At 32.6% G+C, this 22,440-nt stretch overlaps 1 protein-coding gene and 1 non-coding gene across 2 annotated transcripts; one reads left to right on the top strand and one right to left on the bottom strand.

The window, feature by feature from the left end:
* Positions 1–17,176: 17,176 nt before the first annotated feature.
* LOC108661129 (uncharacterized) lies at positions 17,177–19,470 on the top strand. Its single transcript, XM_018117014.2, has 4 exons — positions 17,177–17,952; positions 18,246–18,682; positions 18,806–19,099; positions 19,301–19,470. Exons 1-4 carry the CDS (start codon positions 17,177–17,179, stop codon positions 19,468–19,470), a joined length of 1,677 nt encoding a protein of 558 aa, XP_017972503.2.
* On the bottom strand, positions 17,435–17,541 carry LOC148763532 (small nucleolar RNA R71). Its single transcript, XR_016025592.1, has one exon. It is a non-coding gene; the product is annotated as a small nucleolar RNA R71 (small nucleolar RNA).
* Positions 19,471–22,440: the final 2,970 nt, after the last annotated feature.

Genomic DNA, 22,440 nt, shown 5'->3' with positions numbered 1-22,440 from the left:
TTTCCTCAATTTCGACATACCTCAAATTGTACACCACTTATCGTCGAGATCATAGCTTTACTCTCCAGTTTTTAACCAATTACATTTATAAAATGAATAATTTACTTAATTATTGCATCTCACCTTTACGGTCATAAGATCAAAGTTTCTTAAGCTTAGGATGCATAAACTTCCTCTTAGAGCACATCCGAAAGTCAACATTTTCTAAATCTGTTACCTTTGAAGAAATCAAATTTAAGACTAATCATTTGCACCATAGTTTGCATACTAATCCAAGTAGACTTTCAAATTGATCCTTATAATAATTTGTATATCAAGCTCCAATATAAATCTCCATATGGCATTTACACTAGAATCAACCTTTTCAAGTCATTTAATTTCAAACTACTAAATCCATATCTAGTCCTTTAATCCTTTGGCTCCACACTAAGCATAGCAAAATTCAAGCCCATCCTTAGAGTAAATCAATAGAGAATTTGAGTTCTTGATCAGGAGGTAGTCCCCGTAATTCATCCGAAAACACATCAGAGAACTCATTTACTATTAGGACATCCTCTAACTTAGGTTCCCCCTTTGAGGTATCAATCATATGTACTAAATAAGCTAGATACCCTTTTTGCACTAGTTTCAAAGCTTCGATAGTCGAGATTACACATGATGGTAATACTCGACGTTCCCTTGCAAATACAACTTCTACTCCTTCAGAATTCTAAAGTACAACTTCCTTCCTGAAACAATTTACATTCATCCGAGGTGCAGTCAACCAATCCACACCTAATATCAAATCAAAATCTCAGATTTCTAGGGGAATTAAGTCAGCCCTGAATTCTTCCTTACCAACTCTTATTCCACAGTCTCTATAACAAGTGTTTCTAACCAACTGCTTTCCTAGAGGGGTATGAACTACAATTTCCTCCTCTAAAAGTGACAGGTTTCTATCAGAAAATGATGCGAATGTCGTGCTCACATAAGATCTATTTGAATAAAAATCAATTAAGACATAAGCATCTCTATCAAATACAAGCATGGTACCTGTCACTACACTAGGCCAGACTCGTGCCTCTTCCACTCCCAACTAATCTAGCAAGAGGTTGGAGTCCACTTTGAGGAGGCATAATAATTTATAAGAAGAACCAAAACGAGTTTAGACCACTTCAGGTTCTATATGCAGATGCATGCATTCAACTCAATGTAACCTAACTTGGGGCACATTGACACTATAGTGTTTTTTTTATAACTTTAAAATCAAAAACTTTGATACCAATCGAAATGTCATGACCCAGTACTCCCTTTGAGCTCGAGACATCCGTTGCGATGTCTCGATAGACATTCATTACCCGAAATGTCGATCGAAACCTCGCAAAGCTCTCGCATCAGTTTTACATCTCCCCTATGAGCAATAGTTACTAAATATCATGTTTTAAGGGAATATAAACTATTTTTAAATCAAAACAAACAAAAAAATAATTTCTGCCACACAGGAGTATTTTGATCATTTTTACCCAAAAATTTTGAAACTTGGTAAAAATACAGCATACGATCGAAAAATATACATTTCTTATTTAAAAATAATTTTAGTAATCTAAATCATCCATTAAGAATGAAATTATGGCTAATCAAACTAAATAAAAATATTAAATAAAATATTCTATTTTCTTATAAAACAATATTTATAGAATCCTGCATAAATAATTTTTGTAACGTAAAAGCAAAATAAATTCATACATACAGTGGCACACGTAGCCAGGTATACAAAATATTCTACAATGACATGTGGGCCCCCAAAATAACAAAATAAACAAGACTATAGACCTGAGATTTCTAAGGATGCGAATCCAAAAGCAATCCTTTGACATATCAACTATCTACAGCTTGCCCTGAGCCTGAAATGGGTGAAAATGAGGGGTGAGTTTTGATAAACCCAGTGACTAAGCAAATTTCATCTATAACATCTAAAGCCGAGTAAATGGAAACAATTTAAAATATCTCAATATAATATGATTCATAATATCAAATCTCATTTCAACCCATATAAATCAATTACATTTCATCAAAAATAATCAACAAGTTTTATGACACTCTTAAAAACTTGGCTCATGCCTAAAACTCGTACTCGGTGACACCTTGGCCTGAGGCATCCAACCGAGTCTGCCAAGGCTGTTAAAATAACATATGCACATAAAACAAGTTTTCACGTTTAAAACATAGCCATTCCTTGGCGTTGGTTGAGTTTCACCTTCACGTGGTGGTTCAACGTGAAGTGAACTCTAACGTTACCTTAGGAGATACCCTCCGCGCCTCTCGTACCAAGGTAAAATATAACCGGGTTTACCGTGCCCCTAAATAGGCTGGTCCACGAAAATCCGCCCACTGCAGTAAGCTAATCAAATAACCCACCAATTCAATAAAATTTTCGACAGCATAACATGGCTAATATAATATTACCAGCTTGTCAAGGTAAAGCAAAACAATTCATATATTCTACACAAACACAAATCCAGCCACGCTTGCCATCACATTGTCATAAGCCATCAATTAAAACCATGTGTCAAAACATATATATAACACAAGTATACAGTCTCCACTTACTTAATTTCCAAAACCAGTATTCAATTTCAAAACAAGTTATAAATCTCATTTCGTTTAATCAACACTTCAATTGTAAAACATAATAGTTTGCAATTTAAATTCATTTTTCTTTAAAACATAAAAACGAGTATAAACTACTTTAGATAGTTAAGATGAAAGTCTAATTACTCACAATAGCAGGAGTTTGGAGTACTCCTATTCTTGGTCCTCGCACACAATATCTTTACCTTTATCAGAGGGCTCACCACCTATACATAATACACAACACGTAATTCAATAAATTTGTGCCAAACGATTATAAAACTATTTCAGGCTCTATATGAGTGCATGACATTGAATGAGAATTGTTCGAATAATCACTTAAAGACAGTGTTTTACGTGGGTTCAATTATGATCGGACTGAATTCGCATTTGACCTAACTCGCACTATGCCTTGTTTAATTAGCCAAAACATCCAATTCAACTCCAAATATCTTCATTACACTTCCAATATTCCAAATACACCAAAGTATCTCAATGAGCTTAATTGTGACTTAATTCACTGTAACCGAAATTCATTCTGATCTCAATATCTGATACCATAATTCATCAATTCCTAGCTAAATAACATGAATTACAACCAAATCCATCATCAACATGCCCTATAGAAAATTTGGCCAAATGAGTCTTATTGAAGGGCATGTGATTTTCTTGCTTGTTTTTCCTTCCAAACATCACAAAAGGAGTAAAAACACTAGGATATTATGTAATCTAGTAAAATTCATCACCAAAAATTCTCTTTCTAGGTTTGGCCAGCAAAGGTTCCCTTTTGAAAACTTGAATTTCAGCCATGAAAAATGAAAAAGAATGCGTGGGAAAGGTAGATCACAAGCTAAAATTAAAAAATCTTACCTTTACTTACTTGATTCCTTGAAATCCAATAACGTCTCTTGAATTTTTCCTTCCTAGGGTTTGTTCTTCTATTTTTTCTCTTTGTTCCCTTGCTTGGCCGGCCATAAGAGTGTGAATGTGAGGGTTTTAAGTGAGTTTATATAGGCAATTAAAATAATATTAAAGCTTGACACTTGTCACCACTTGATTGGTCCATAGGTAAACTTAACCATTAAGCATTCTTTTTTCCACCACATATAATCCCATAATTATCCAAAGTATAAAATGATAATAGGCACAATTCATGGGCTTGACAAGTGTCATGGTGGTGTAAAATTTCAATTACGTTCTCATGGACACGTGAAATGACAGTTTTGCCTTATACTCGTAAAATGTCAAAATTGAAATTTTTCACTCCACAATTTCAAATTATGCTCCAAATAGTCAAACTTGGTCAAAAATCTCGTCCAACATTCCAATTTTGTTTCGAGTGGCAAAATGACCATGTTGCCCCTACATTATGAAATTTCCCAAATTAACTCCAAATCAATCCTCGAACTCCGAATCACCATATTAAAACATTCTAAGGTTCAATAACTCTCAAATACATCCTAAAATCTCTATTCAAACTAGTTCGAGGTTTTAATCGACTTAATTGTACCACTAAGTACGATACCGACTTTTAATGATTCTCCGAGGCATCCAAGTATGCAAACATGCTATCAAGTATATGAATGACATGGCAAGTATATTATAGAGCTGGGCTTGATAGAATATCTACTTAAATACTCATTTATTCTAAGCTCATGATTTCTTTCTTAACATTTGTTCTTTTAATAATTGGAAACTTATTGATTTCATGATTTGTCTAAGGGGGAGCGTTTGAATTAACCTTGTTTTACTCTTAACACCTTGTTTGATAATGACAAAAAGGGGGATAAGGAACTAAGATTATGGTTGTGATTATGTGCACTAAAATTTAAATTGAATGTTTAGTTGTTGTGGTTATATATTTTGTTAAGTGTACTGAAATTAAGTATTTAATGCAGCTTGTGACTTTTCTTGAAATTGAATGTTTGCTATTGTCATATTTGTGCTTGGCCATACGTGTAAATTTTTTCTTAAATGCAAAGGGATAGCCCAAAAGATAAGAAGAAACTCTTGCAAATTTTTTTTTTTAATTTAGATGCAAAGGGGAGTAATTCCCAATTTACAAATAGCTTAAATTGTTCATACCTAACATAGTCAAGAAATTACACTCTTAAATCTAGGGGTGTTTTGTCATAATAAAAAAGAGGAGATTGTTAACTCCATATGTTTTTTATGAAAACAAAACATTCCTCATTCTTTGAGTTTAACTACATTACTTGAGTGTGAAGAGTAAATTTGGTATATTATTGTTTATCTCACACCCTAAATTCCCCATGACAAGTCCCAAGTCCAAAGAAAGTGATTCAAGCAAAATAGAAAATGCTTCATCAAGTTTAATCGATCATCGTTTCATCTTAATCAATCAAAATAGTCAAAAAGAAGGACTTAAAGCTTCACAAAAGGATTTTAATTGGTTAACATACAATGTAATCGATTAAAATGAAACTAGAATGGACTATAAGAAAAACAGAAAGCTTTTAATTGGTTAAAACCCATTCTAATCGATTAAAACAACACTGGAATACATATTGAGACAAACAAAGGGATTTTAATCGATTAACTCAATGTTTAATCAATTAAAATAGTACTGGAGGATATTGTAGCAACTTTAATCAATTAACCATAGGGTTTAATCGTTTAAAATTCAAAAAGAAAGTACCTCAGTGACAAAAAGAAAGATTCGAATTTGGGTTATCCATTAAAAGGCGCCAAGTGAAGAAATTTGAACCCAAGGAGATTTAATTTATCAAAAATCAGATTAATCGATAAAAGAAGAAGCATAGAGCCTTTAATCGATCAAAGACAAGGTTAACCAATTAACCTAAAGCTATGGGGACAGAAAAAATTATTTTAGACAATTAAAACCAATTTTAATCTATTAGCCTAAAAAAACAGGAACATAAATAGAAAAATTTTAATTACTTAAATCGATTTTAATCAAGTAAAAGCTCAAACCACTAAAAGATAAAATAACAGGCAGATTAGCTTTAAACTATCTCCAATGGTCTGATTTCACTCTCCAAGTATAAAAAGGGGTCCAAACAATCATAAATGTAAGAGAGACCATCCAAGAGCAAGATTGAGCCTAGAAGTGTTAGAAAGTTCACTTTTCAAGTGTGTTTCACTCCTATTCTTTGTAAGAGTGCTTGAGCTGGATTTTGTACATCTTAGATCAACTATGTGATCAATTCTACTTCATCGTTTCTCCATCTCTTGTTTACTTAGAGTGTGCGAGACACTCTAAGGGGTAAACTGAGCTTGGAAGGCTTAGAGATTCTTATAAATGTTTAGAGCTTAGTTTAGAAGCTCACCTTGTAAAAGTTTGGTAGAAGCTGTTAATTCCACTAGTTAAGTAAAATTGGGTTAAAAATCCTTAATTGAGAGATCAATATAGCGAATGTAGGTCAAAAGGACCGCATCACTATTAATATTTTTGTTTTGTCCACTTTTATCTACCTTCTCTTTACTTGGTGCCTTTTAACCCTAAAAAGTTTTAAACTCCATTTCAAAATCATTTAAAGGTTTTGAAAACTTAAGAGTTTCCTTCAGATTTTATTTAAAGTGTTATTCATCCCTCCTTTAACACTTCATTGGGACCAATAAAAGCTACGTTGAATTCTTTCCAACTCATCTTTTATCACACATGTCATCTTAAACAGAAACATAAAAATGATAAGCAGACTATTGATAATTGACTTTAACAAGGTAACTTTGCCTACTCTAAATAAAAATTTAGACTTCCATCCCTCCAATATTTCCTCCACTAGATCCACCAAAGGTTTCCAAATCTTCCAAGAAGCTAGGTTCATATCCAAAGGTAGCCCCAAGTATGAAGTTGGTAAACTATTAACCTTGAAATTAATTCGGGTAGCCCAAGACTCCAAATCTTCTTTACTAACTCCAACACTAAATAAATTACTTTTCTAAAAGTTTATTTTCATACTAGACATAATTGAAAACAACGAAGCCCTCTCTTCAAATTTAGTAGTTTTTCTAAACTAGGCCAATAATATAATAAGGTATCATCAGCAAACTGTAGATGCATAAGATGCGTTCCTTGGTCATCAATGGTCACGTCATTGCCAATGAGATTTTCCTTAGCCTTGCCCATCATGGAACTAAAAACCGCAAGTACTAATAAATTGAATAGAAAAGGGGAGAGGGGCAACCTTGTTTCAAGCCCCTTTGCAATTTAATTAGCTTGGTTAAAGAACCATTTTACCAAGACTGAAACTAAAGCTATTTTCACACATTCCATTATCCACTAACACAACCTCGTACCAAACCCTATTTTTTCATAGTAAATTCTAAAAACTCCTAACAAACACTATCATAAGCTTTCTCAAAGTCAACCTTTAACAATATACCACCCTTTCTATTTCTATTCAAAATATCTATCATTTCATTTGCAATTAGCACAAAATCAAGTAATTGCCTACTAGCAATAAAAGCAAATTGGTTTTCCCTTATTACCTCACTAATTACTTTCCCTAATCTATATGCCAATAATTTAGAAATTATTTTATAGGCACACCCCACTAGACTAATGGGTCTATAATCACCAATCATATTAGGATTCTTTCTCTTAGGTATCAACATGATAAAGCTCTCATTTACACCATGTCCCGGTTTACTAGTATTCCAAAAATCAAAAATAAAAGACATTACCTCCTTTCTCACCACCACCGATTGAGTTTTGAAGAAATTCAAGCTTTAGCTGTCCAAACCAGGTGCCTTGTTTCCATCACTTTCCTTAATTACCTCCTACACTTCCAATTCCAAAAATGGAGTCACCAAATCCATTACATATTATTCTCTTATCCTTCTAAAACCACACTGTAGGTCCGCCACCCTTTTTGTTTTCTTAGTAGATAATCTTCTAAAATGCTTGACCACTTCCTTTTTAATTATCACTGGATCTTCAATTAAATCATTGTCAACCCTTATAATACCCAGTCTCTTCACACGCCTTCTTTCCGAAGCCATGGCGTGAAAGTATTTAGTGTTTCTATCTCCCTTAAAAATCCATTTAGATATAAATTGCTATTTCCATTTACATTCCTCAATTTTATATAGATTCCAAAGTTTAGACCTTTTCTTCATCATCCTATCTCTTATTTTCAAATCAATATGATTTTCCTGCCAATCTACCTTCATCTCTTGAATTTCAATTTCAAGAGCCACAGATCACGCCAAATGCTTCTTGGTTTAGTCTCTAATAGTTGGTCTTAAGTTTTTGAGGCTCCACCATAACATTGGACTTCTAGAGCTCCCTATCTTTACCGTATCCCAATTGTCCTTTATCAAATCCTGGAAAGTATAATCATCAAACTAGTAATTAAAGATGCAAAAAGTTTTAAGCCTCAATCTTAACTCTTATCTTCTAATAACACCAAATTATGATCAAACAATGAGCTTGATAAACATTTTTGGACCAATGTATCAGAATAATTTAACCAGTCCACATTTAATAAAAATCTAAGCTATAGAAAGAAGCCTACTCCCTTTTGCTACTCAACGTGGAATTTCCCCCCACCATTGGCAAGTCAAGCAAAGCAGCAGCTTGAATAAAAGTGGCAAAAGCATTGGCGGATCTTGAGACATCACATTGACCAATCCTCTCCTCCTCATTTTTTATAGTATTGAAATCCTCACCTACACACCACCACATATTCTAAGATTGAATTTCATGCAATAAAGAAGCCCATAAAAGAGATATTTTTGTGATGTCATTTGGTGCATAAATATTCAAAAAACCACAATTTGTGGACATCTTATGAATTACAACAATTATGAATGAAATGCCAATTCAAGACATGCTCCTTCACAATGAAAAAATCCTCATGCCATATCATCATAATTCCACCAGATTGACCCCCTACCTTCACATTGAATCCCTTCACTCGATCTCTACACCACATTAACTCATGTGAATTCTGCACAGGATTTTTTAGCTTCGTTTCTTGGAAACATACAATATCTGGATTCTTTTTTTTAGTTAATCTTCTAATATTCCTTTTTTTTCATCTTTGCAAAGTCCTTTAACATTCCAAGTAAGTATCTTCATTAATAAACACTATATGCATAACTTAAAATAAATGTACTACTTTGAACTTATTAGACCCAATTCCTCCTTTTCCAAGGCTGCCATGGCTTTTAATACATCCTCCTTAGAGTTAACAAACTCAACACCTATTGTTTCTTTTACTAACCATGTAGCCTCAGCCTCTTTTTAAATTGAATCACATAACAAATTCTAGTCATTCTTGTTGTTCAATTTTCTATCCACGCAAGTATACGTATCACAAAGATAATATAATGATGAGTAGAGTGTCGATTCCACAAAGAATTGAATTAATTCTTACTACTAAAATTAACACACCCTAATTTTTTCTAAACAATTAAAATTAAAATTAAAAATAATAAAATAATAACTAAAACTAATCTAAAATATATCGGCAGAATTGTTTTATTAACTTCTAGTGATTACCAAACTTAAGATACGATATCTTTTAAAATTTCACCTGAATATTGTCTCTCTCTCTCTTAGCTCAATTTATGGATTAAGTTGTTAACCTAGAGTCCTAAATTATTTACAAGTCTTTGTTGAGTTTTTCATAAAAATATCTATCCTAATTAATTCACTATATGTCTATGTAAATTAAATTAAAGATAGATTCATTAAGTTCATACTCTAATTTCGGCTATGTATGGCTTAAAGGTGTATGTCTACCTATATGCAAACCAAATCACCTAATCAACTAAGTCTATTCGATCATACGCTATTCTATTTAAAGTCTACCTAAATCTCATTCGTCAACGTTTAACCTAGATTTCCAATTCAATCTAATTGGTGATCAAGCAATTAGAAGCATTAAGAACAAAATAAAATAAACAATTTAAATCCATCAAACATAAGCAAAAGAGAGATAAATAAATTAGACTACATATTGAGTTTAATTATAATCTTAGATAAACAATTTAATTATCCATCAAGTCACACATCATCATCAAATTAAAGTTAATCATCAAAATCAAACCCAAGAAAATAAAATAGCAACAAAGAGATAAAAGGAACCCAAAAGTTGAATTCTTGATCTCTAAATCTTCTTAAATTCTTCAATTTCTTCTTTAGCTCCAATGAGACTTTTCTTTAATGATTTTGTGGCTTAATTTTCAGCTCTTAATCCAATGTTTCGTTTTCCCCCCTTAAAAGTCTTCCGAAAGGTTATTTTTATAGGGCTTTAAAGTTAGGCCAAGTTGGGTGAAAGAAGAAGTCAATTCCAATCAGGATTTCCTCATCAGACTATGTGGGTCACGACCTCAACCCATTAATTAGCAAAAATCGTAATTGCTCTAGGACTGTTATAGTGCTTCAACTTTGACATGATTTTTGACCATCTTCGAAGATGAACTGGGTTAAGTGGTAAACATGAAAGTTGTATCTCTTTCTCTTATCTTTCCAATAATTTAAGAATCATCTCATTTGGAGCTTTGTAGAGAGAGTTATGATCAAAATACCAAAACATATGTAGTGAAATTTTGCACCTTGAAATTGCTCTTCTTCTACCACTAAAATTCTTCTTTCATCAAGCACCTACAAAAGCACAAATAAATCAACAACAACCTATCTTAATCACATTAACACAAAATTAAGCATGGAATTAACTAAGATTAGATTGACTCCCCTAAATTAACTAATTTAAAATAATTAAATAAAATCTACTAATTTCTATGCATTATTACAAGAACTAAGCTAAATTACTATCAAAATTAAGTCCAAATAACTCTCTATTAGAAAGTTATCAATCTCAAATAAAATTTGTCTTCCACCTCATCTCATCTAGAATTACTGCGTACAACCCTGCCACCTTCAGGAATCTTCTATTTTCAAAATTCTTTCTACTTCTCATATGTTTTTCCTTCTCTTGTTCACACTATCAATCCCTCTTTTTTCACCATGTTCCAAGCCCTCATCAGGCTCTTTATTTTCTATTGACAACGACGTCCTTAAATGTATTCCATCCCGCTTAACCCAATTTTCAATTTTTGTCTGAAAAATCTTTGTAACTCCTAAATTTAAATCACCATTATCATCACCAATAAAACTTTGAGACACTAACCAGAGTTCTTCCTCACATGACATTAAATAAAAACAATCTATAGCTAGAGGCATAATGGTTAATGGGTTATATGATTGATCCTACTCTAAAGGATGCTCAACATTCTCCAAACCCTCCAAACTCATACTATTACAATCCCTATTAATGCTATCTAATTTAAGGCACATTAATGGTAGTCTTCCATCTTTATGAGAATTATTTGAACACCCACCTTTTTCATTAACTCTATTATAATTCCTTAATACAGAAGTAATAAACACATTCTTATCACAATCTGTAGCCTTGACTCCATCATTAATCGAACTTTTACACTTGTTCAAACCCCCACTTGACCCAACACAATTAATTAAATAACCAGCTATAGGATAATGCAATTTATTAGGATTTGGTTATCTGCAAGCACTAACTTTTATATGCATTTATGCATAGCTACTATCATAATCATTTGGAAAATTAAATTCCACAAACCACTTTCATCCTAGCCATAAAAGCTGTTTGAATCTTTCCCAATACCATTAACATAATTTAAATCTTTGGCTAGTTATGAAATCCCACCCTAATGTGGAATTGCTAAATTAGAAAATCCTTAGATGAGCAAGTTAAACTTGTATTTTGAACACTTGAAATTTAGTTTTGTACGCAAAAAATTTCATGTTTTAATGTTTTGAGATGATTTTGTGTTTTGAGCATTCAAAACTACACTTTAATCTTGGAAAAAAATTCATGTTTTGATGCATTAAGATGATTTGATAAGTTTGGTATTAAAATGAGTCCAATTAGAATGTTTCTAAGATTTATTTTTGCTTACTGGAACTTATTTATCGATAAATGTTCTTCATCTATCAATAGATACAATCTAGAAAGGTTTTCTCAAAGCTATCCTGAAAAACTCCTATGGATAGATGACTAGATTTATACATAGATAGCTAGATCTAACGATGAATGGCTCTCATCTATTGAAAGATAGAAACCAAAAAGCTTTTGAAAGGGTTCTGAAGCCTATCTATCGATAGATAGCCCCGATCTATCGATAGATGATATCATTTTTACAAAAATAAAAAAGGTAAAAGGGTATTTTCATTTCCCAAACTATAAATATGCCACAATAATCGAGGGTTTCTCAACCCTCAACTATTTTTGCCAAGGTAAACCCTTTTCTAAACCCTTCCAACTTGTTTTTTTGTCAAAAATCTTTACTTTCAATGATTTTGATCTTAGTTTTGAGATTTAATGATAAAAATATCATTTCTATGTTTAGAACTTTTAAAGCTCATTTTCTAAATTCTAAAATTTATGTTTATATGCCCAAAAGTTTTTTTGGAACATCAAAGCTAAGGCGTTTGAGATTTTTCAAGTTATTTAAGCTCATTTAAGGTAAGGTTAGTAGATTTATGAATTTTAGAATGGGTTTGGTGAGAGAAAATAGACTTAATCAAAAGTGAATAACCTTCGAAAGTTCTTAACTGATTCTATCGAGATTGTTAGTCTAGAAATTGATTGCTATGATTATTGTGTGTTAGGAACAATCAAAAACTCTGAGGAAATCACTCGAGAAAGGTTGTGATTGGGTCTTGGATCGAGGTGAGTGAATACACCACTTTCGGAACTAATTTGACATGTAAAGTTGAAGCATGATTTGAGGTTTATTGATAAATATGATTTTTTGCAAATATTAGTGAACTGAAAAATGAGATTATGGATGTGAAAAACATTTCAAAACTGGTTTTCAATCTACTATATAAAAATATGTTATTATGTACTAGTTTTCAACAATGGGGGATAAGTAATTGATTGTTTGTAGCACTTGATTACTCCAGTCTTCAGACTAGTGTGGGTACGAGAAATCATTTATATTGACATATGAACATTATGTTCTAAATGCTTGCTATGTTACAGAATGTGATGCATAATGGATTAAATAATGTTTTACTATCTAACATTGATATGTTTATGTGTATGATATATATTATATACTACATGAGATGATTGAGAAAGCATGATAAATGCCATGTATATGATGTATGTTTCACATACTACATGAGATGATTGAGTAGGCATAAGGAATGTCATGAGGTGCATATATGATGTAAAGTTTCATATACCTTATGATATGAGTAAACATGTATGTGATGGACATTTCACATACCAAATGCTATGAGCATTAGAACTCAATGAGTGCGATTAATTCACTCTTACAGGGTGAAAGTGACAACTTTACTCCTATGATGCATCATAAACGCTTAAGGTGCAATGGGGATGTATGTTGTTGGCCCAGGGTTGATAGGGTTTAAACCATCACAATGTGTGAGTTTAATGTTAGTGGATGACTATGATTGTTATGCACTTATGAAATGTTGTATGCTAAGTGCATTGAATTTCATTTATAATTTATACTCTAAGTTGGCATGAAAATGTGCTTGGTAAAATAAACTGACCCTTAAAGATATTCCTAAGAGGTAAAGGGACTTAAGGAATGGCAAAAATGCAAAATTTTGCCCAAAAAATAGAGTTTTAGAGGCTATATATCGATACATGTAGAAGGTCTATCAATAGATAGCAAACAGAATACAACATGAAGCATTCTACTGCAAATCTATCGATAAAATACCTTAATCTATGATAGATGAGTTCCAAAATTATATGTATTGGCTTGTTTCAAGGCTTTTCAAAGGTAAAGATGCTTTTAAAGGTTATGTAAACTTGTTTTTATGAAATGCTATTTAAAATGTGTTTAAATACCATGTTTCATGAACTTTATGATTAAATTGTTTATGAATTACATGATTACAAGTGCATGTTTACAAAATATTCTTATACTATGGCTTATCCCTTTCCTTGTATCCACTCATGGAGTTTTTGTGACTCACATGTTATTTTTCCCCATTTACTTTGCTGTAGATCAATGGTAGCATTATGATAGTAGCTAGTGTCATGGACACAAGTGTCCGGTCTTTATTTTTTGGTAGGTGTCTAGCAACCACTTGATGCTCAGAAGGTCGGTCATGTTCTGTTAAAGAGTGATCTTACCATACATTTATGTTTACAAACTATGAACATGTTTATGTTAATGTTGCCAATGTTTGGGCATTTTACATTGATAATGCTATGTATGAGATTATAATGATGGCTCGAGAACTTACATGGACACTCGAGGTTATTGTTGACGTTTAATGTTATTGTGCACTGTGATAGTGGCACTTGTTAATATATATAAAATTCTTGAGCTTACATAATTAAGTTGAGAAGTTCCTTAATTGTGTAATGAGTTTTATGAATGTATGCATGATGATATTGTCTGTTAATGGATGTTATAAGATACTTCTGCATGTAATGATGAATGTTTAATGATGTTTATGATAAGAGCCTTGCTTGGGCCTAGCAAATTATGCTCATTTAAGTCCATGAATCAGTCATGATCCCTCCAAGAAATGGGATGTGACAATAATTTTGAAAATATATGCTTAATAAAAAAAATTGATATACGCAATACCTCTTCCATATTTGAATTTTGAAAGAGTTCCATAGCCTTAGAATTCTCCTTAGCAGAATCTTTATTTAATTTTGAATTTTCTATAGATAGTGCAATTTATCCAGATATGGTTGACTGCAATTGAAATTTGAATTTTCAAAGAGTTCCACAACCTTAGAATTCTCTTAGCAAAATCTGCACTCAAATTTGAATTTGCTATAGGATAATGCAATTTATCCAGATATGGTTGGCTACAATCAAAATTTAAATTTTGAAAGAGTTCCACAGCCTCAGAATTCTCCTTAGTAGAATCTTCATTCAAATTTGAAATTACGACATGGGATGTATTCGCAGCCAAACATCCCTTACTTTTAGTATTGCCAGTCTCCTTTCTCTGATCAAAAAAGGCATTGGAGGCTGAATCCAAGTTATTGGTTGGCTATGTTCTGACGATATCTGGGATAGTGGTTTTCAAAGCAAATTTCTCTTTACCTACTTGAATTTACGTGTAATGTGGAATTTGGCGAAGACTTTATACTTTCACTAAGACTAAGGCATGACTGAAACAATTCATATTCAAAGCCTCCTAATCCATTTTCACAAATTGCCCCCAACAATCTCCAAAAGCCTTGAAGAGATTAAAATGCCATAAATGAATTAGAATTTCCTTTACTTTCACCAAACACAAGAATTCTGATATATCTATGCATGTCTTATAAGGAACCAAGCTTGTAAACCACTCCTTAAAACAATCACTGTAGTAAGTTAGAAGAACTTTGATAACTCTATTATATAGAGTTATTTTGACACATTTTGGGAGCTTAAGTAACTAGACTTTGAAATTGTAAGTTCGGATCGTAGCATTTCAAGTGTTTTTCTAGTTTAAGTTTAATTACATGTTGAGTAGTTAATTTAAGTTATTTTAGTTAAATTTTATGTTATTTTGTTTTAAATTACTTTAAGAGTAGTTATTGTTGGTTTCTTTTAGTGCTTTTGTAGGAAATTTGATGACAAAGGCCCATTTGATGAAAATCAATGCAAGTATGGTGATGGCTTCATTCATATATGTTACAGTATTTTTACCATATCTCTCTATAAAAAACTCCAAATGAAGTGATTCTTAGACCACTAGACTAATAAGAGAAAGGGCTACAACTTTTATATTTACCACTTTACATAGTTCTGATCGTATCATGGTCAAAATATTTTTCTAAATCGGAGCACTGCAGTAGGATGCATGGACTTAACATGATGCAGTATTTGGAGTATATCTTTCACTCTATAAGCCCAATTGACTTCATTCTTAAGCCATCAGAAATTTAAGAGAAATGGATAAAACTTTCATGCTTATCACTTTGCCCAGTTCAGATCATATCAAGGTGAAAATCACATTGGATGATGCACGACAGATGCAGTTCTGCACAAGGCAGCAGGGCGACTAAGGTAGCGGCGCTGAAGGAAGTGCCACCCAAAGTGCTGGAAATTTGTGGCCACGGTGCTGGGCTAGATGGGCGGATCATACAAAAACCCAAAGCATGATGTCGTGGCGTTGAAGAAGTAGCACCACGACGCCAAGAAATCATGGCCGTGATCTTATGTTGAGTTTCCAAAAATAAAAATTTGACAAAATTTTGAAAATTAGGTTACTTGGAGCCTATTTAAGGGACCTTTTTCAAAGGTTTAAAGGGGAAGGCAGAAAGCAACTATTTTGGAGAAAAAAAGCCAACAACAAAGCAAGAAAGAGAATTTGAGAGAGAATTAAGATTGCAAAGCTTCAATAATTAGTTTTTTTCTCTACTTTGTGTTTTTCTTATTTTCTTTGACTTGGATTCATGGCTAAATTTCTTTCGATATTGTTTTTATTAGATATTATGAGCTAAACTAGTTTTTTAGGATTGTGGTGGATTTCAACATGTAGTTTGAATATTAGTTTTTCTTTTATTTATCATGAATGGGTGTAGTTTTACTTATTCAAATCTATTCTTAATGCTTTTGATTGTCTGACCAACAATTAACTAATTTGTAAATCTAATTGAGACTTGACAAAGAGATTTTAGATTGGACTAAGGTTTGAATAGTGTATGTTCATGTCACTTAGGTGATCTGATTCACAATTCGAGTAGACATATGTCAATTGCCATACATAGCCACATTAGGACACTTGCTTAATGAACTTAATTTAATTGATTCTTATAGACATATAGTGAACTAATTAACTTAGGTATTCGTACAAGCAACTCGACAGAGACTTGTCCATAGCATTGGATTCTAGGTTAGTAAAACCACCCAGAAAGATAAATAACAAGAAAAGCTAATATCAAATGAAATGTTAAATGAACTTATAATCATAGGTTTTTAATATACTGCTTTTCTCAACTTATTTAGTTTGTTAGTTTATTTAGTAATGATTTTAATTAGTTTTAATTAGTTTTTCTTCAATTTTCAGATTATTTAAATAAGATTAATTTGTTTCATAATGTCAGTACTTAGTGAAAGTTTAGAAACAAATCTCTGTGGGAATGATACTCTACTTCATCACTATATTACTTGTTTGATATGTATACTTGCGTGTTCAAAATCAACAACAAATTTTTGGCACCATTGCCGAGGATTTTGTTTTCATTGCTATTTGCTAATATTACAATTTTGCAGATTAATCTTAATTTAAATTTTATTTCTTTGTTTTGCAGTTGTGTTCAGCTATTGTATGAGAAGAGCAAACAACTTGGAGATTGTCCCGTGTGATCTAGAACTTAAGCAAACATTTGGCAATCGATGAGAGAATCAACAAAGTGTTGCTCCAGTAAATGCAATGGTTGATCAATAGGGTGAACAGCAAATCTAAGAGTGTGTAGTAGCTGACAATCATTGCTTAAGAGATTATGTTGTTCCTTTGGTACAAGGAATTCTATCAAGCATCCGTAGGCCAGCTTTTCAAGTAAACAATTTCTAGATCAAGCTGGCTATTATCACTATGATTCAAACCTCAATTCAGTTTGGGGGCTTTCTAAATGATGATCCTAATGGCCATATATCAAACTTCTTGGAGATTTGTGACACTTTCAAACATAATGGTGTCACAAATGATGCAATTTGTTTGAGGCTTTTTCTTTTCTCATTGAGGGATAAAGCTAAAGCATTGTTGAATGCACTCCTTACTAGCTCAATAACAACATGGGATGATCTTGCTCAGAAGTTACTTACTAAATTCTTTCCTCCGGCTAAAATAGTAAAAATGCGAAATGACATCACATCATTCATGCAGCAAGATTCAAAATCATTATATGAAGCCTGGGAAAGATATAAGGAATCGCTTCGGCACTACCCTCATCATGGTCTCCCAAAGTGGCTTCAGTTGCAGACTTTTTATAATGGTTTGAGCAGGCAGGTTCAAACCACAATTGATGCCGCTAAGGGAGGAGCTTTAATGGCTAAATTGATATATGAGGCATATGATTTATTAGAAGAGATGTCTGCAAACAATTACCAATGGCCGACGGAACGATCAATGCAGAAGAATGTAGCTGCAATTTATGATGTAGATGCTATGACAGCATTATCCACTCAAGTAGTAGCTTTAGCTAAAACTCTTGAATTTTTTGGTACTAATAGTGTCCAAAGTCCTTTTGTAGCTTATGAGTATTATGGAGATAATCATGCAAGTCATCACCGTCCAAGCTCAACAAAGACAATGCAATTTGGGGATAACAGACAGCTGAATAACCCCTACTCCAACACTTATAACCTAAGGTGGAGGAATCATCCCAATTTCTCTTAGGCTAATAATCAAAGTTTGTCCTTAACTCCAATGCCAAATGCAACTTCAGGATTTCACCAACAAGCCAATGATCTTATCTTAGAAAAGAAGCTAGTTGTGGAAGATCTGCTAAGACAGTACATGACACAGAATGATAGCATTACACAAGGTCAAACACCTCTCATTCAGATTTAAGCAGCATCAATTCAAAACCTTGAGACTCAAGTTGGTCAACTTGCCAATTTATTAAACAACCGACCTGAAGGAACATTGCCTCTTAATACAGAGGTGAATCAAGTTATGGCAATCACCTTGAGGAGCAAAAAGAGGTTGAAAATAGTGTTAGGCAATCTAATCCTCAAGATAAGTCCGTTGAGAATGAAACGATGATTGAGACAGCTAACAAGCAAATTCAAGAAAAGAAAGCAACGGCAACTTTACCACCACCACCCTTTCCTCAACGCCTTCAAAAACAAAAGCTTGATAAGCACTTCCAAAAATTTCTTAAGGTATTCAAGAAGCTTCACATGAACATTTCTTTTGCAGAAGCTTTAGAGCAAATGCCATCATATGTGAAGTTTCTGAAAAACATACTGACAAAGAAGAGGAAATTGGAGGACTTTAAGATAATTACACTCACTGAGGAGTGTAATGCAATAATCCAGAACAAGCTTTCACTAAAGCTTAAGGACCTAAGGAGTTTTTCTATCCTTTGCTCAATTGGTAATTTTAATTTTTCAAAAGCTTTGTGTGATTTGGGTGCTGGTGTCTCAATTATGCCATTGTTTATTACTAGGAGAATTGGATAGCAAGAGATTCAACCTACTAATTTCACCTTGCAACTAGTTGACAGAATGATAAGGCACCCTTATGGGGTGATAGAGGATGTCTTGCTTAAAGTTGGGAAGCTATTCATTCCAGTAGACTTCATAGTACTTGAGATGAAGAAGGATCAAGAAGTTTCAATCATACTAGAATGTCAATTCTTAACCATTGTAGGCACATTGATAGATGTAAAGGAAGGTAGAATAACTTTCAAGGTTAGAGAAAAGGTAGTTGAATTTACTATTTTCAATGCAATTAAGAGTCTTTCAACCACAGTTTATTGTTATAAAGTGGACTTAGCTGATAAAGTTAAAGGTAATCCTACTCCACACCCTACAAGTAAGCAAGCATAAATTATTGAATCAGAGCCACCGCCACCACAGCTCAAAACTAAAAAGTGTTATGATGAGCATGATCCACCACCCTCAGTTAATCTTGATTTTAATGTGGGACAACAAATGTTACTAATCAAATCAGTCAAGCTCTTTTCATGGAAACAAAAATCAAAATGGTCAGGTCCGTATAAGATAGTTAAGGTCTATCAATGTGGTGCAGTAGATATTTGTAGTGAAGTTATTGGAACATTTGGACTGAATGGGCAGCATCTCCAACAGTACTTGGGAGGTGAATTGGATCGTCGAATATCCATAAGTACTCCAATAGACAACAAAAATGGGGTGTTATAGTCAAGCTAGTGACTATAAAGAAGCGTTTCTTGGGAGGCAACCCAAGCTATATCTTTTTAGATTTAGTTGTATTTTAGTTATTTTTTTTTCTATTTAAATAAGTAGTTCTAACCTTTCCCTAGCTTGTTTTGTTGAGATCGTAGGTTTGGAAAGCATGAAGATAAGGAGGATAAAAATTAGAGCTTTCAATGCACTGTCACCATTAATAGGGGAGTTTCTTTTTCTTATTCTTTTTAGCTTTTCACATTAAGGACAATGTGCAATTTAAGTTTAGGGGAGGGTTTTATTGTTATTATTTTTTGTGATAACTTAGGTTAGTTTATTTTCATTCAATTTTTTTTTTTTGTTCATGTGCATTTGCATTTGAACTAGATTTATTTGTGCCAGTTTCATTTAATTTACCTATCCAATGATGAGAACTCAATTATATTCCTATCTTGATTCTTCAAAACATGTGAATATTGTTTGAGTGTTATGTAAATTCTCATGCTAAGTTTTACTATTAGGTTGAAATTTATACATTTTGAGCACTATGTCTTTTGCTTAAATTCATTATACACATTTAAAAAAGGTTTATGTGAATGCAAATTTTTGAATTATTTATTAAGTTCTAGAATTTGTTTGATTCTTTCTTGAAGCGAAATTCTAAGCTATGCTTAGTTAAAGATATGATTTAAGCCATTTGGACTGATTGAGCCTTTTATAGCCTTCCTTTACATAAACTCTCCTTAGTGTCCCCTTTTAAGCCTAATGACATGTTTTCTTTATCTAAACACTTAATTTTTAGCTTAGATCCTTGTATAGATATTTCCAACAATTCTGCACCCTTCATACCTAAGTGCATACATCAATTTAAGAACTACATGAGCAAGATAGTGAAAAAGGTCGTGAAGATGAAAAATAATGAAAAGTCCAAAATTATGATTGTGTTTATCTCACTATCCAATAAAAGAAATAAGTTTGGGGATGTGAAATTGAGAAAAAGAAAAAGGGAAAGAAAGAATGAAGTGTGGAACAAAAGAGAAGGTTAAGGAAAATAGAGGTATACTAGGTGAAGGAAAATAAAGTTCTGAATAGGTTTTAGAGTGACTATGTGCTTAAGGTGATTTAAGCTATACATGATCCCATATCCAACTTTAACCCTAGTCATACATTACAAGCTAATTAAAGTCCTATTGATCCTTAATTTAGTGTTAGTCTACATTAATGGAGAGAGAGATAAAAAGCAAACTTATGAAATTTAATTACAAATTTGAATTTTGCATGAATAAAAACTTATCCGAATTGTACAATATTCTAGCTGAAAAGATTGCACACACACACATGTAAATTCATTTAACGATAAGCTTGCATTTGAATTAAAACGTGACTTGAATAATATTTGTGTGTTGCCTAGAGTTATGAATATAGATTGACTTTTAAGGATATTAAAGGTGATTAAAGAAATGGTGCAATAGAACTCTAGTTAAATACTTTCATGGTTAAGTTATTGCATGTTGTTCTATATTTTGCGCAAGGACTAAAAAACTCTTAAGTTTGGAGGTGTGATAACTCTATTATATAGAGTTATTTTGACACATTTTGGGGGCTTTAGTGGCTAGACTTTTAAGATTGTAGGTTCAGATCATAGCATTTCAAGTGTTTTTTTAGTTTAAGTTTGATTACATGTTGAGTAGTTAATTTAAGTTATTTTAGTTAAATTTTATGTTATTTTGTTTTAAATTAATTTAAGAGTAGTTATTGCTGGTTTCTTTTATTGCTTTTGTAGGAAATTTGATGAAAAATGCTCATTTGATGAAAATTCATACAAGTATGGTGATGGCTTCATTCATATATATTGTGGTATTTTGACCATATCTCTTTATACAAAATTCCAAATGAAGTGATTCTTAGACCAGTAGAATGTTAAGAAGAAGGGCTAAAACTTTTGTGTTTACCATTTTGCCTAATTTTGATCAGATCGTGGTCAAAATATTTGTCTAATTTGGAGCACTGCAGTAGTATGCATGGACTGAACATGATGCCGTATTTGGATCATATCTTTCACTCCAGAAGTCCATTGACGTGATTCTTAAGCATTAAAAAGTTAAGAGACAGGGCTAAAACTTTCATGTTTACCACTTTGCCCAGTTTAGATCATATCAAGGTAAAAACTGCATTAGACGATTCATGATAGATACAGTTCTGCACAAGGCAACAAAGCAACTGTGGCTAAGGCGCTGAAGAAACCACTGCCACAGTGCTGGAAATTTGTGGCTCCAGGGCTGGGCTAGATAGGTGCATCATACAAAACCCAAGAGTATGACACCGTGGTGCCACAAAGTTTGTCATGGAGCTGCGACGTCAAGAAATCATGGCCGCGGCACTATATCAAGTTTCCAAAAATAAAAATTTGACAGAATTTTGAAAATTAAGTTACTGGGAGCCTATTTAAGGGACCTTTTTCAAAGGTTTAAAGGGGGACGTAGTAAGCAACTATTCTAGAGAAAAGAAGCTAACAACAAAGCAAGACAATGAAAAAATTTGAGAGAGAATTGAGATTACAAAGCTTTAATAATTAATTTCTTTCCTACTTTTGTGTTTTTCTTATTTTCTTTGACTTGGATTCATGGCTAAATTTCTTTAAATATTGTTTTTATCATATATTATGAGCTAAACTAGTTTTCTAAGATTGTGGTGGATTTCAACAGGTAGTTTGAATTTTAGTTTCTCTTTTAATTATCATGAATGGGTATAGTTTTGCTTATTCAAATCCATTCTTAATTCTTTTGATTGTCAGACCAAAAATTAACAGATTTATGAATCTAATTGACACTTAATAGAGAGATTTTAGATTGGACTAAGGTTTGAATAGTGTATGTTCACATCACTTAAGTGATCTAATTCGTTATTTGGGTAAACACACGCCAATTGCCATATATAGCCACATTAGGACACTTACTTAATGAACGTAATTTAATTAATTCCTAT

This window comes from Theobroma cacao, chromosome 3, assembly GCF_053813885.1.
Source record: "Theobroma cacao isolate CCN51 chromosome 3, ASM5381388v1, whole genome shotgun sequence".
NCBI classification, from domain to species: Eukaryota; Viridiplantae; Streptophyta; class Magnoliopsida; order Malvales; family Malvaceae; genus Theobroma; species Theobroma cacao.
The sequence above is the reverse complement of the archived record's forward strand: the minus strand, read 5'-3'. Positions and strand labels throughout refer to the sequence as shown.

What these genes read in the sequence shown, in the direction of transcription:
- LOC108661129 (XM_018117014.2), top strand. Translation starts at nt 17,177, where the DNA reads ATGATTCAAACCTCAATTCAGTTTGGGGGCTTTCTAAATGATGATCCT. An exon ending in TTCTATCCTTTGCTCAATTG is followed by an intron (nt 18,683 to 18,805) that starts GTAATTTTAATT and finishes CCTTGCAACTAG; the next exon opens with TTGACAGAATGATAAGGCAC. An exon ending in CTTAGCTGATAAAGTTAAAG is followed by an intron (nt 19,100 to 19,300) that starts GTAATCCTACTC and finishes CAAAATGGTCAG; the next exon opens with GTCCGTATAAGATAGTTAAG.